This window comes from Pteropus medius, unplaced genomic scaffold (assembly GCF_902729225.1).
Source record: "Pteropus medius unplaced genomic scaffold, Ma_sr-lr_union100, whole genome shotgun sequence".
Classification (NCBI taxonomy): Eukaryota; Metazoa; Chordata; class Mammalia; order Chiroptera; family Pteropodidae; genus Pteropus; species Pteropus medius.
The window spans coordinates 10,345,939-10,361,157 of NW_024353517.1; the positions used below are offsets into that span (position 1 = coordinate 10,345,939).

The 15,219-nt window shown below is 40.7% G+C and overlaps 2 protein-coding genes and 1 long non-coding RNA gene across 13 annotated transcripts in view; 1 reads left to right on the forward strand and 2 right to left on the reverse strand.

Moving 5' to 3' along the window:
- The window catches only part of TMEM44 (transmembrane protein 44), a 29,654-nt gene extending 28,961 nt beyond the window's left edge, over positions 1 to 693 (reverse strand). For 7 of the 10 annotated variants that reach the window (XR_005650271.1, XR_005650270.1, XM_039850748.1 and 4 more), the window contains exon 1: positions 244 to 386. Coding sequence is in view for 7 of the 10 variants with exons in the window: in XM_039850748.1 (XP_039706682.1) it covers positions 244 to 386 (143 nt within the window). In the remaining 3 variants the exon portion in view is untranslated. Of the gene's footprint in view, positions 1 to 243 lie in introns of all 10 variants that reach the window. The other 3 variants (XR_005650273.1, XM_039850752.1, XM_039850753.1) reach the window with 3 other exon arrangements.
- LOC120592983 (uncharacterized) overlaps positions 1 to 15,219 on the forward strand; it is a 21,613-nt gene continuing 6,394 nt past the window's right edge. Inside the window, exons 1-2 of one of the 2 annotated variants that reach the window (XR_005650274.1) lie at positions 1 to 332; positions 11,325 to 11,472. This is a non-coding gene — a long non-coding RNA (uncharacterized LOC120592983). Of the gene's footprint in view, positions 333 to 11,324; positions 11,473 to 15,219 lie in introns of those variants that run through there. The other variant, XR_005650275.1, reaches the window with a different exon arrangement.
- LSG1 (large 60S subunit nuclear export GTPase 1) overlaps positions 8,358 to 15,219 on the reverse strand; it is a 27,583-nt gene continuing 20,721 nt past the window's right edge. The window contains exons 12-14 of the mRNA XM_039850746.1: positions 12,912 to 12,991; positions 11,266 to 11,439; positions 8,358 to 8,572 (exon numbers count right to left, since the gene is read on the reverse strand). Of these exons, the coding sequence (XP_039706680.1) occupies positions 8,393 to 8,572; positions 11,266 to 11,439; positions 12,912 to 12,991 (434 nt within the window). The 3' untranslated portion in view covers positions 8,358 to 8,392. The remainder of the gene's footprint in view (positions 8,573 to 11,265; positions 11,440 to 12,911; positions 12,992 to 15,219) is intronic.

A 15,219-nucleotide genomic window follows, 5' to 3' on the forward strand; every position in this document is an offset into this window, starting at 1 on the left:
CTGGCCCAGAGCCCAGCCTCCCTGTGTGTGGAATCCGGAAAAAAGTATCCGACTTCAGTCTACAGAGAAACGTTAGTTTCAATCCTGGAACTCTGCTGCCTTCTGCAGCCTCCCTTTCTGCTCTCTTCCTTCTAGGTTTCCAAGAGGGAGTTAGCTGGGGCGACGGGGCGGGGAGGAGCGCCCCATTCCCCCCGCGGCCGACCCTCCCCAACCCCGGCGCCGCTAGGTCGCGGTCCCCATTACAGCGTGTGGGCGGCGATCCAGCAGGAGGAGGCGCAGATCCACAGGCCGAAGGAGATGCAGACGCGGTGGCGGGCGAAGCAGCGGTCCAGGTAGCCCCAGTCCCACAGCGCGGGCGCGGGATCGGGGGTGGGCGCCTCCTCCATGGCAGGCAGGCTCAGCTCGGCGGGCCAATGCCGGAGCCTCGCGCGCGGCCAGGGACCCAGGCGCAGCCTCCCCAGGCCGCAGAAGCCGCAGGCGCCACCGCCCCGCGCCCCCTTCTTTGGGTTCAGCTCCGCCGCCGCGGCCCCGCCGAGCGCCCCGACCGCAAGCGGGAGATGGGCGCGCCCAGCTCTGCGCTCCTGGGCGCTGGCGGCGGCGGCCAAGACTCGAGGTTTAAGTTTCCGGGACCGCGCTGCTCCCCACACCGTGCGCTATTGTCGGGGGTCCGCGGGCGGGAGGCCGCCCCCCAGCGGCGGGAGCTCGGAGCAGCCTCTGCACAAAGGCTGCGCCCTCGCCCCGCTGACGGCGGCAGCCGCGCCTTTCCCGCAGACCCCTTCGTCGTCCCTCACCCCCCAAACCCGGCTGCCGGAGTGGAATACAGTGACCTGTCGGGTCCCTGTAAGGCACTTGGTCCGTTCATCAATTCACCACATTTTCTGAGCCAAACAATGCGTACTTCGCGCCTGGCGAAGCGCTTGGGTGCCGAGGATCCCGAGATGAGTGGGAACCCACTCAGTCACCCACAGTCGCCCAAGCGGGGCTCTGGAAGTCATCCTACACCGCGACCCCAGCAGCCCAAGAGCCCGGTATCTTTGCAGTCGGCACCTTCCCTCCGGTCACACTGGCACACGATCCAGGTACACAGGGCTGTTTTTCATGATAACAAACGATTATAATTTTAAATTTCCTTGTTGATTTTAATAATTTTTCTTAACGAATAACGTGACTGTCGTTCCATTTATTTTTCATTTAAAAAATAGCTTTATTGAGATCTCATTCATATACCACAAAATTCAGTGGTTTTTAGTATATCCACAGAGTTGTGTAACTACCAATATTATCTACCTTTAGACTGTTTACCTCACCTGCCAAAAAAAAAAAAAAGTACTCATGAGCAGTTACTGTCCATTCCCTGTCAATGTTCCCAAATCTGGGCAACTACAAATCTACCTCTGTCTTTATGGATTTATGTGTGCTGAACATTCCTTATAAATGGAATCATCCAATAGGTGACCTTTTTGTGACTGACTTCTTTCACTTAGCTAAGTGTTAAAGGTTCATCCATGTTGTAGCATGTATCAGCATTGTATGGATATACCACATTTTATTTATCCATTCACCAGTTGATGGACATTTGAGTTGTTCTCACTCTTTGGCTAGTATGAATAATGCTGCTGTGAACATTTGTGTACATGTTTTATGTAGATGTAGATTTTCAGTTCTCTTAGGCATATACCTAGGAGTGGAATAGCTGGATCCCATGGTGACTATGTGTTTAAGGTTTTGAGGAATTGCCATTTTCCCAAAATGGCTACACTATTTTACTGGCTCATTCATTTTTAAAAGCTATGACCACTCGGGAAAAATAAAAATACTACATGTCAGGCACTATGCTAGGAGCTTGGGACAAACTGTTGAGGAAAACAGACAAGCTCCCTACCTTCATGAAACTTAGAGTTCAGTAGAGGAGAGAGCTAGTAAACAAGCAATTGAGCAAACAAAGGTAAATTTAAAATGTTATTAAATAAAAGAGGAAAAATTAAAATAATAACATGATTAAGATAAAGTGGCATAAAATGAATGCCAACTAAGACAAGATTAAAGGGTTAAAGTAAAAGGAAAAAATACATAACCCAAGATTCTCATAGTCTATAAACAATAAATACTCACAATCTGAAATCCTTGCCTTCTGGTTCCTTGAGGGATCTTCTGTTGTATGTCCTACAAATGGTTATCTCTGCCTTGATGTCCTGTGGATGCTGACCTGTGAGTGTCTAGATCCTGGGTGACCTACTGCTCCCCACCCCCAAGATAATCTATCCTTATCTCGCTAAAGTGAGGACACACCCCATCCAGTCTTTTGTCACCTTCTCACCAGCCCCTAAGTCAGGGCTACCTTATGCTGTTAGTTTTGTTGTGACTTGAAGGTACCACTATTTAATTTGATTCAGTATTTATTACAGTTTCCCTCTCTCTCTCAGACTCAGCATAAGCCCTCCAGGACTGGGCCTAATTTAAAAATTGCTTTAATCCATCACCTACCCTGGACCAGGTTTATATACCTCAACAGTTTTTTCTTAGAATTGCAGTTATTTCTCCACCTTTGCTCTGATTCCTTTGAGAATCTGAAGAAAATCTCATCCCTGAAAAACAGGAACATGTGCATACATCCACATAGTGTTTCATATACTCTTAAGGAATTTGTGGAATCGCTAAAAACCAACTATAGGTTCCGTGGAGGAAGAGATCCCAGACTAAAGACCCTTCATTTAAGGGTTTAAGTCATATGGGTTCCCTGCCTTGGCAATTGGGTGCAGTCCATACATATTCCTTATCAAAATCACTTTGGCTGCCTGTGAGAAAACTGACCTGCTAAATCCAATCTCTGGGCATGTGTCCTTGGAATCTGCATGGATTTGTTTTCTGTGGCTGCTGTAACAGATTACCACAAATTTAGTAGCTTAAAATGGCAAAACTTTAGTCCCTCACATTTCTGGAGGCCAGAAGACTGAAATCAGTTTCACTAGACCAAAATCAAGGTGTTGGCAGGGCTGCATCTCTCAGGAGGCCCCAGGGAAGAATGTACTTCTTGTCTTGTGGCTGATCATTGATCAGTCTCTACCACTTGCCTCCATGATCACATTGCCTTCTCCTCTTTGTGTCAAATCTCCTGCCATCTCTTGTAAAGACACTTGTGATCGCATTTATGTCCATAATAATCTTCATTTCAGGATCCTTAACTCAATCACATCTGCAAAGACCCTTTTTCCATATGATAACTGTTATAGGTTCCAAGGAAATCGGACCTGATATCTTTGGGGGCCATTGTTCAGCCTACAATACTGTGTTTTCACAAGCTTCCTGGGAGATTCCTATGAGAAAGCTGTGTTATGGAGATGGCCGTCCATATGGAGAAGTTGGGGAGAGCTGCAACAGGAACAATGTTGGCTTTGAAGCCTGCAAATCTTGGACTGCAATTCGCACTCTGCCTCCTGGCAGCTGTGACTTGAGGCAAAGCCATGATTCACTCTGCACTTGAGTATTTTACCGGTAAACTGAAGATTGTAGTACCTACCTTAGAGTTACTCTGATCATTAGAAACTCTAGTTATTGCATCTGGCACATGTCCGCTGTGGAAATTATTACTGTTATTGTCTTTCCTAGAAAGAGCCTTAGATCCACTAAAAAATGTTCAAAAAAATGTAAAGAATGATGGGAGACAGAGATCTCAGTTCTTGCTTCTCTTCTCTTCTCTTCTCTACCAGATGCCAGAAGTATCTGGTCTTTGGGCTTTAAATGGTATCCCTGTATCTGTGCCTCCCAAATGAATATCTCTAGGTCAGAGCCTCCACATTTTAGACTCACATATGCAGCTGCCTACTCGAGATCCCCTCTTGCATGTCTGATTGAACACGTCTAAAACTAAACTGGCGATTTTTCCCTCCCAAAACTACTCCACCTGCAGTCTTCCCTCCACGGGCCGATTGGCTGTCCTGGTCCTGTAGCGGACTCCTCCTGTGCCCTGTGCCTGCACTCCTCCTGTTAGGGCACTTTCTCCAAGTGTGATGAGTGTTTCCTTTCTGCCAGGCTGTGAGCGTCTTCAGCCAGGGTTGTTTAGTTCATACCTGTATCCCCAGCTCAGATCCTGGCACATAATAAGAAAATATTTATTGAATGAATAAGTTGACTTTTAAACAGTCCATAAAATGTGATATGTACTGTAGTAGGAACATGATTACAATGCTTTGGCAACAACTGACATTGTGTGTGTGGGTGTGTTGGGGAAGGCTTTCAAGAAACACATGAGCTGGGCTTTGAAGAATAAGTTTGCTTTTGGCAGCGAGGCCATGGAACCAGTCCTGAACAGGCCCTCCTGGAGGTGAGAAGAGCATGGCCTGTGGACACTGGCAAATAGTGGAGGTACTATGAGGGTAAATCAAGTAAGAGGCAGTTCGCAGCCTGGTCATGAGGGAATCAGGACTTCACCCTGTGGGGAACATCTAGGATTATGTATTGTAGCCAACTTCCTCCCTGCCATTAGGACCCCTCCCAAATTCTCCCAGTACCTTCCATAGGGTCAATCCTCAGGAAACGAATCAGTTCATTTACCAGGCTCTACTGAGGCTTGGCAGATGTCCCACCCAGAAGCTAATGTTTTTTGGCCAAGGTCCTGAGTTTGCCAAAAAGAAAAACAAGAGGATTATAACACATGTCTTCCCTCCACGGCTCAAAGGCATTTCCTGTTGGCAGAGGCACTACACCCACAGTCACTATCCTACAGAAGGGCAGGCTGTGGCAACCTGGGCAGCCCTGCAGGAGCAGGCAGCCAATCACGACCATGAATCCCAGCCACCTGTGGGGAGAGAGGCCAGCAGCCGGCGGCTTTCTTCTGAGGACACATTGTCCCTTGAAACATTTACAATGTTCTTGTAAAAGGCATTATTTAGAGGAAGGGCTCATGGCTACTAATAAAACATTAACATTTTTAAAAATTCACATGAGTTTGATTTACCTACCATAAATGTAGAGAAATCAATTCTAAGAGAATGCATTTTGATATAATGGCATTTCCAAATCTTAATCAGTTCCCTTGTGGATATGCTGGATGGAGTGTCAGGATTGAAGCAGGTAGTAGGACTATTGGGGCCCTGGGTTCTATTTAAAACTCTGTCATCGACATACAGTATGATATTGTGAAGGTTACCTTCCTCCCTTCAAGTTATTCATTAATAACATCTGATTGCTGAAAATCACTTTATGATGCTCATAAGGCAGGCAAGGGCTAATGGAACTAACAGATGTTGAAACGCTACCTCAAGGAAAGTCCTACATTTTTAAATTAATGTTGCCTAATAGCAAGGCAATTCACCTTTTAAAGAGCCAACTAAATAGGATGCAGTACTTGAATATTTGCATTGAAAAATTATTGAGAAGAAATGTACGTTCTCACAGCATCTCGCCAAGTTCTTATATGCCGGTATGGGAGATGGATAACCCCACTTCCCGAGAGCCAGCGAAGGCAAAGAGTGAAGACAGAGCTACTGTCTCTGTTGTTGTAACTATTTGTTTCTAGTCTCACAGCACAATTCTGTCTGCTCTTCTGAATGGCTCTGAGCCCTTATGGTACCTGTCTTCTCTTATGACCCTTTGCTCAATTTTTTATTTTGAAAAAATTTTAAACTACAGAAAAGGTGAAATTGAAATTCACCAATTGAACATGACAGACAACAAATAGTGGAAATTATTAAGAGTGGAAATTTTGAATGAATTTCCTCACTTCTCCACAAAGACTAAACGGAAAGGGCTGTGAAAACAAGGTGGCATTAAGTAGATTTGGCTTGCTGCTAAATTTTCCACTTTACCCACCAAGAAAACATATGTTGCTATTGGCTTCTTGACAAAAACCTCAACTTTCTTCTCATTTCCTAAAAAGTAAACAGATGACGGACATATAGTAGGTTATACTTTAAAAGGGTGGCATAGTCCTTGTAATAAAATGCTGGGGAAAATTTCAAAACAATAGTGATAACGATGATGACTGCAGTTCGTAAGTATGGAGTACTATCCTCTACAAAGGTGGGAATACTTTTTAAAAAATTGCAAAAGGTGCTTAACAAGACATACTCTGGGCAGAAGCAAAGGTGAAAATAGAAACTCCCTTTCAGGGTGTCCTAGTTTGGGTTTCTCAGACACTAAGGAAAGGGCTTGGGTCAGCTACTTTATTTAGAAGGCAATTCCATGAAGCAGAAGTGAGGAAGTGGAGAAAGTGAGACAGGGAAGGGAGGAAAGCAACGAAGGGTGAGTTAATGAGATGATTTTAGCTGTGGGCAAGTCGGGCTCAGTTCCACTTAGGATCTAGTGAGGAACATGTAGAATGTATGCAATGAGTGACAGGGAAGCTGGGGTACTTACTATCCCCCATTTCTTACTTGTTGGGGGATGCTCTGGGGTTGTTAAATACCCAGCCCTTGTAGACAGCCCTATGTGCAGGCTAAGCAAGCTTCTGTGGTGCAGAAAAGCAGAAAGTAGAGGGCCTACAGTGGAAAATTGTCACTTCTCACAGGAACTGTCCATGGGGGCTTCAGGCGAACTCAAAGTAGACTAAGGGATATGGGTGGGGCATCTACGCAGACATCTCTTACAGGAATACTTGCTAGAAAAATAAGTCAGATACTCTTCACAACTGTTTCACATTCACGAATGTAAAATATCAAAGATATACATCCCAAAATAAGCCCTCACACTTGCTTGATTTTTGACAAGTGTGCCAAAACAATTAAATGGGAAAAGACTAGTTTTTTCAACAAAATGCTGGGGATACTGGATGGACCAAAGAATGAAGTTGGTCCATCCCCTACCTCACAGCATATTCAAAAATTAACTAAGAATGGACCAGAGACCTATATATAAGACCTACAATTATAAAACTAACTCTTAGAAGAAAATATAGGGATAAAACTTAATCTTGGATGTGGCAATAGTTCTTTAAATATAACATAAAAAGCAAAAGCAACCAAATTAAAAACATAAATTTGGACTTCATCATTAAAAATGTACATCAACAGACATTATCAAGAAAATGAAAAGACAACCCATTGGATGGCAGACAATATTTGAAAATTATATATCTGATAAGGGACTTGTATCTAGAATGTATGAAGAACTTTTGTGACTTAATAATAAAGACACATAACCCAATTAAAAATTAGTCAAAGGATCTGAGTAGACATGTCTCCAAAAAGATATGCAAGTAGCCAATAAGCACATGCAGATGCTCAACATTAGTCATCAAGGGAATGCAAATCAAAAACATGATACATTATCACTTCCTACCCACTAGGATAGCTAACAACTGTTGACAAGAATGTGGAGAAATTAGAACCCTTTAACACTGTTGGTGGAAAATGTAAAAAGGTGCAGTCACTTTGGAAAACAGTCCAGCAACTACTCAAAGGGTTAAACATATAGCAGTTTCAATGACCCAGCAATTCAACTCCTGGATGTATATCCAAGAGAAGGAAAAAACCTATGTCCACACAAAAACTTGTACACAAATGTACAAGTTTCATAGCAGCATTATTCATAATAGCCCCAATGTGGAAACCTAAATGTTTATTAAACCAGCAGTCCCCAACCTTTTCGGCAGCAGGGACTGGTGCTCCTATGAGAGTCTAATGGCTGATGATCTGAGGTGGAGCTGAGGTAGTGATGCTAGCACTGGGGAGCGGCTACAAATACAGATGAAGCTTTGCTTGCTGGCCCACTGCTCACCTCCTGCTGTGTGGTCCGGTTCCTAACAGGCCATGGACCAGTACTGGTCCAAGACCCTCAGATTGGGGACTCCTGCTGTAGGCAATTGTAATGCACTGCACTACATAACAATGGCTATGATGTTCCCAGGGTCACTAGGCAATGAGAATTTTTCACCTCCATTATAATGTTTTGGGACCACTGTTGTATATGTGGTCCATCCTTGATCAAAATGTGGTACATGACTATATAACAGAGCCATGTTTCATTCTCAAAGTGTATTAGTTTGGATGATAAATAATATTGCAAATTAAACCCATTTCTAAGAATGTGGAATGTCCAAATGGCAGCATATCTACATAAACCAATAAAACATGTTAGTGGCAACTTAATTTTAATCTTTTCAAAAAATTCCCAACTTACAAATTAGTGTGTATTTGTGTGTATGTTTACACAAACAAATATACATCATTCATTCTCTCATCTTAAATTCAGCCTTCTATAGGAGGTTTCTGGGGCTCCAAGATGACTTCATTAGCCAGAGTGGGCGGTCCAAGGAGCCTCTCAGTCTTGATATTGACTATCGGGTATGGCTGTGCGCCACAAGACCAGGGTCCATTCTATAGCACCACAGGCAAGGAACAGCTTTTGTTCCTTGCCATATGTACAATGCAGATGCCATTTCTGTTGCAGTCCGAGTTCATGAATCCAGGTGCTTGTAGAGTCTACGACTTTTCTCTTTTTTATTTCTGTTGCCGTGTTTTTTCCAGGGCTTCCCAGCCCTGCTCTCAGAGCTCACCGTAGCTGCAGTCACCAGGCCACTCCCAGGCTTGTAGCCCATCACAGCCTGGACTCCTTTGGTCAAAGCTCTCATATTTTCCTAGCGAATAAGAGAAAATACTATTTGAGATATCAGCAGTCTCCCTTTAGGGGATATCACAGTATTATTTATGGAGAATTCCAAGATAGTGGACTTCTACCTCTTTCACTGGTCCTCTTTTCTTCCCATTATTTAAATGGTAAGTTTTCAGCATTCTGTCTTCAGTTCATTCTTTTTCTTCAACTTTGCTTAGTCCCATAGATTCAAATACCACCTTTAACTAGAATCATAATACTAGCTACTTTCTGGAAATCTCTATCTTGATATCAAAATTCAACCCACCTCAATCTAAATTTAATTAGAAACCGACTCTCCATTCTTTATTTCGGTGAGTAGTATAAGAATCTGCCCAGCCGCCAAGACAGCACACTGTCTTCCTCATTTTTTAGATACAGGAAGCTACTAAGTTCTGCTGATCCCAGTCTCTAGAATGTTGTTCACCTTCTCTCTCCTCTCACCTATCCCCCACTGCTCTACCCAAGGCACTCATTAGCTTTCACTGGACCACTGCAGTACTACTCTAACCCAGCATCCACATTTTTACAAGAGTTCTCTAATCATGTATCTCTCTATTCTTGTCTTCACAAGTCTCTGATAGTTTCCTGTAGCCTGGGGAATCAAGGTCAGGTTCCCTTACCTGGTACATAAGACTGCCTACAACATGGGCTCTAACGATAAACCCCACACTCTCATATCTTTATGCCTTTGTTCATGCTACTACTCCTGCCTAGAAATCTGGCCCTCACCACTCCTTCCAACTGGCACATTTTTATTTGTCAAAGTCCAGCTTAAATAGCACTTTCTCTCCAGCTTTTACTCACCCACTCTGCTCCCAGCCCCAAGATGAACTGCTCCCCAATCTATATTCACAATGTACTTGACTTATACCTCCATCCTAGACCTAACATCTCGTGTTATTTTTTAACTTGTCTGTCTCCCCTTTATTTTCCCTGAAAGCAGCCAATTGTGTCTTACTCATTTTGATATTCCAGGTTCTGGTGTATTAGCTGGCACAAAAACTCAAAAAAGTTTTTGTAAACCTATGATTTCATTTAAGTAAAACAAAAACTAACTAAACAAACTTTAAGTTTACTTACAAAAATATTTAATCCAATATGACTTGTAAGTAAGTATAAAGCAGTATCTCATGATCTTCATAAAGTAGTAAAATATTACTCTTAGAGACTAAAGCTTGGATACATGATGTAAGCATTTAGCTTTCCAGTACATGAACTTTAGAAACTTTGTAAATACTTAAAACTTCAACTTAAATGTCCTATATGACAGTAGTAGGCCCAAGAAAGAACCTATAATCTTTCTGCGTATTGGTAAATTTTATTCTAAATATTGGAAGACCTGGAAATAATTCAAACTAGGAGCCACAATAATCTAAATTCTAGCCCAGCGTTGCCATTTAAAACAAGTATCATTAGATAAGTCACTTAGCCTCCTGTAGCCTCAATGTCCTCAGGGGTAAAATGGGAATAATAATATCTGCTCAGCATGCTTTGCCAGGATCACTGAGTAAAGCACACAAATAAGGCACCATATAAGTATAGAAAAAAATCATTCTCTGGATACACCTGACCCCAGCACCCCTTTTTTTGGTAGTCACAAAAGCATTTAAAAAATACATTAGGTGCAATTATGTGATTTAACCATTCTGCACAAAAATTTGTTCTTTAAAATGCTATATATAAATCATATCTGTAATATGTCAGATAGGTACCAGACTAATCAGGGTGATCACTGTAAGTTATACATACAACTAATCACTATGTCATACACCTGAAACTAATATAATGTTGTATATAAACTATAACTTAAAAATTTAAAAAAAATTTTTTTTAATTGTATCCATGATGTAAACAACTAAAATTATTAAAATGTGTTGGCTCAGAGAAAAGTCAGTCCACTAAATGGAAGAAATGATTGGTATATCATAAAAATGATAAAGGTTCATATCTAGAATATATAAAGAACTCTTACAACTCAACAACAGACAATTCGCCAAAGAAGAGATATATACAAATGCATCAATGAGCACATGAAAAGATCCTCAACATCACTAGTCATTAGGGAAATACAAATCAAAGTCATTAGGGAAATATAAATACGAATCAACGGTACCACTTCACACATACTAGGATGGCTAAAATAAAAAAGACAGAAAATAAGTACTGTCAAGGATGTGGAGAAATAGAACCTTCCCACACGCCAGTGGGAATGTAAAATGGTGCAGCCACTTTGGTAAGTTAAACATGGAATTACCATATGACCCAGCAATTCCACTCTTATAAATATGTTCACACAGAAACTTACACAGAAATATTCACAGTAGCATTATTCATAATAGACAAAAAGGGGAAACAACCCAAATATCCATCAACTGATAAACAAAATGTGGTCTATCCATTCAATGAAATTATTTGGCAATAAAAAGGAATAAAGTACTGATACACAGATAAACCTTGTCATTATGCCAAAGTAAATAAGCCAGGTACAAAAGGCCGCATAGTATAGGATTCCATTTATACAAAATATCCAGAACAGGCGACTCTATAAAGAAAGTAAATTAGTGGCTGGCAGAGGTTGGGGGGAGAAGGGAATGGGAAGTGACTGCTAATGGGTATGGAGTTTCTTGTTGGAGTGATAAATGTGTTGGATGAGAAATTTAAAACTTTAAAACTTACTTGATGGAAAAAAGTTTTGTCAACTACATTTTCAATCTGTTTCGCTTTTTTATTTCCAGCTGGCTGTATTTTTATTTCACCACCATTCCGCTTGTTCTCTAGTAGTCGCTGGTGTTGATACTGAAAGATCACGGGATCTCTTCCAGGAGGAGGATGACAGTACAGAAGCTTACCCTACAAAGACGACATGAATGATAACAGCGCATAGTAAGTGCCATCTGACGGCTTAGGGAATGCAGTTAGCATTAATGTAATGGCTAAGTGGAGAGCCAGAGAAAAGAAAGAGCAATTAGCAGGATCGTTTTATATACTATATAAATGTCTAACCAACTGTATACTTGAAACTAATAAAAATAAAATAAATGCCATCTGTGTTAACCCAAGAGAAAGAAAAAGTCCTCAGACAAGGAATCTCCAACCACGTACACTGATGGAGCTTTCTGCTTTCTGAGTAAGCTAGATGTGTTGTTTTAGTCAACTGCAACTGAAGAGTCCTAGCTAGTAAACTGATGATGATCCTAATGTTCTAGAGGCCTCGCTGTTCCCATAGCCCCCAGACTAAAATCTTTCTTCTCCGTACTCCTTTTTACCTCATTTGCATTTCTACTTTAGCAGTATTCTTTAGCACACTTGCATGACTATATTTGATATTTTCCAAAGCAAAAACCAGAAGACGATTGGACAGTCTGAGTGTTGACTAATGGAAATACTGGGCTAGTTGCTGTTGTTCACTGGGTGCAGATTTTCCTCCTTCTACCAAACACTCTAAAACCTGTGACTGTTTTAAACTCATCTTTCCACCCTCCAGTTTTATAAAATGGAAAGAATTTATCCATAACTAATATTGTTAGCTACTTTCTTTCTGAATTGAAGGTAATAGAATATGGCTGCGCACTTTTATTTCTATGCTCCAAGAACCCTACTGAAGTGGTAATGAGAAGAGGAGGGAATAAAGCCAAATCCTCAAACCAGTTATCATTAGGGCCCTGTAATGCTTATCTGTGGAAAGAATTAAGCTTACTACATAAAAATTATTGGGAGCTAATTATGTGCTAGGCACTGAGCTTAGTGATGTGTGTGTATATCTCTACACGCATACATTGTTCTAATTTATTTTCCATAATAATGTCATGAGATAGATACTATTAATTCCTATTTTATTGATGAGGAAAACCCAAACTCTCATTTGTAATATGAGAACAATAACCTCAGAGAATTGTCATGTATTTTTAATGAGATAATACATGTAAACATTCAGAACGATTCCTAGTAGGGTTAACTTGGAATAAATGTTAGCTATTATTATTATTGTTACTAGGTAAGTGTAGGGAGAAAGGCATAAAACAGCTATATTACACAGAAAATTGTGCTACAGGAGATAGAAAAACCAGAAACATAAATTTATCACTTTCACTGACAACAAGCATTCAGAGATCTTTATCTCTTTCGTATTATGTTGTCAGTCACTTTGATTTATATGATCCTAGCTCTTCCCTGGATCAAGAATATAACTGAATATAACTCCATTAATAACATAATCTCGATGAAAAAATATCTCCTTCATAATTTAATAGGCCGCCATTTTCTAAAAACACTGTGAAGAAGACCTACTTATTCAAGAGCAACAAGAAGCAGGGTTCCCTTACATTGACATAATCCTTCAGGATGTAGCGTGCAGATCGAGGTTGGTCTGGCTGGCCATGTGCCGTCATGAATCCTCGCATATCTGTGAGGAGAAATGAATGTTGCAAAACTTAAGTAATAAGACAGAATATCACAACAAAGACAACTGAGGTGATAAAAATTTAGTCCTTTCCCTTACTACACTATCTATGCATCCTTATTGTCCTCTCTTTAAAAAAAAAAAAATCAATTGTCATTGTAGAAAATATTTTGGTTAGCATTATAAAAACATTTGATAATGCAGGAGAACAGACCATATTTGTTATATTTGATATCATAGCACCACATTGTGACAGACACATATGACTTCTCTCTACTTAATTTATTTCTTCCATCTCTTAATTTTAAACATTTATTCAAGGAGGCTACTTGTAGAATGCTATGTTGTCAATATTATTAGCAAAACAAGAAGGAATGGAACAAATTTTCTTAATATATATCTCCACATTTTTTCCAGTTTCTCAAACATACAGCAAAGATCCGTTTAATAGTAACTGAATTAGAAGAAAGTAGCAGAGCACAGTGGCTAAGAACACAGGCTTTGGCAGAGAGGCTGGGTTCAACTTGGCTTTCTCACCTACTAGTGGTGTATTGGCTCTTTCAGCTTAGAATAAAATAGAACCTAGTTCACACCATGCACAAAAATACATTAAGGCAGATCAAAAATCTAAAGGTTTAAAAAAATAAAAGACATTACAGGAAAAGTTTTATCTTTTCAGCATAGGGATAAGTAAAACACCAACCCCAATCAAGCCAAAAAGGGGGAAAAAATAGTCTATTAAAATCATTAACTTATATAGGGCTAAAGAAGCCATAAACATTGGGGAAAACATTGGTGGCATGTGTAACAAAGAACTACAAATCAAGATGAAAACAATGTATAGGAAAAGGTGATCCCCAGAAGAAATATAAATGGCTAACAAACATAGGAGAGATGCTCAGTATCACTAGTATTTAAATAAATACAAATTAAATTGAAACTTATTTAGCAACATCTTTTAAAATTAACTATTAGAAACTATTCTTTATGGACCTATAGATGGTGATTTTAGAAACTGTACACACGTGGTCATCCGTTTTTACAAACTGGCTTTTTCCTTACTCTAATTTTTATTAGAATCAGATGAAAAATCTTAAAAGACTCACATTATTTTCAGTTTCATCTGGAAGTCAAATAAAGTGGAAAGATTGGTAGAAAGTTCACCTCTCCCCATCTTTCAGGTCAGTGTACTCTCGTCCAGGCTGTATCAATGACCAGACATCACCATGGGCAGGTCATTTCACGCTTTGATTTCAGATTACTTGTCTTAAGGGGGATGAGAGGTGGGGTGATCTTTAAGGTCTCTTCTAGTTCAATGGTTTTGTGACTATACCAGACTTACCACAAGTGCTTAGTATTTATCCTCTTTAAAGTCTCTCAACTAAGGTAAGTTTGAGGTCTGATTTAAGTGTGGTTCATATCAAATCACCTTTCTTTGCCGGTAAATACTCAAATAAACTGAACTCCTTCCCAGCTGGTGACAATTCATTTAAAGGCAAGTCCTACGTGCACAGAAATGTTTCTAACATTGCTTTTCTTTAGGTTGACACAGGTTCCCCCAGACCGCCCTTAAACTTTGTATTTACGTAAATAAATCACAATCAACTGTTGAAATAGAAGGCTAAACTAACTCCCATGTGGAATTGGGGTAAAACATGGAGGTGGGAGAGCTGTGGACTCATTTTAGTGCCAAACAAGGCTTACAAGGGACTGATGGAAGGGGAAGGAGGACAGCTGTGTCCCTACCCTAATCAAGCTCTGATCCCGACCATGCTCTGCTGTGTCACAGTCTCTGAGTGCTTTCCCTTCCCATGCTCCCCTTGTAAATCTCCTATCCTGCTCTGTGAAGCATGCTCATTTTCTTCCCACCATTCCTTTTCTTCCCTGTTTGGGAGAAGACTCCAGAAAAAGCCAACACAGCCTCAGATCAGAACGCCTGTGTCTACACTTGGGTACCATCAAAATGGTGTCTTAAGGGTTTTTTCTTTAGAAGTCTGTGATAGCTGATGCCAGGCCCTGGGCTCCCTGTGGGAGCTTTAAACACTGCCCATATCTAGGCCTCCTAAATTTATTTTTGCATATGGTGTGAACTAGGTTCTAACTATTTTATTCTAAACTGAAAGAGCCAACGCACAGCTAGTATGAAGGTTAGGAAGGGCAAGGGACACAAAACATCTTCTCTAACTCTAGAAAGCACTTACACTCTGAAGTAAGCACTCAAGAAGCACTCA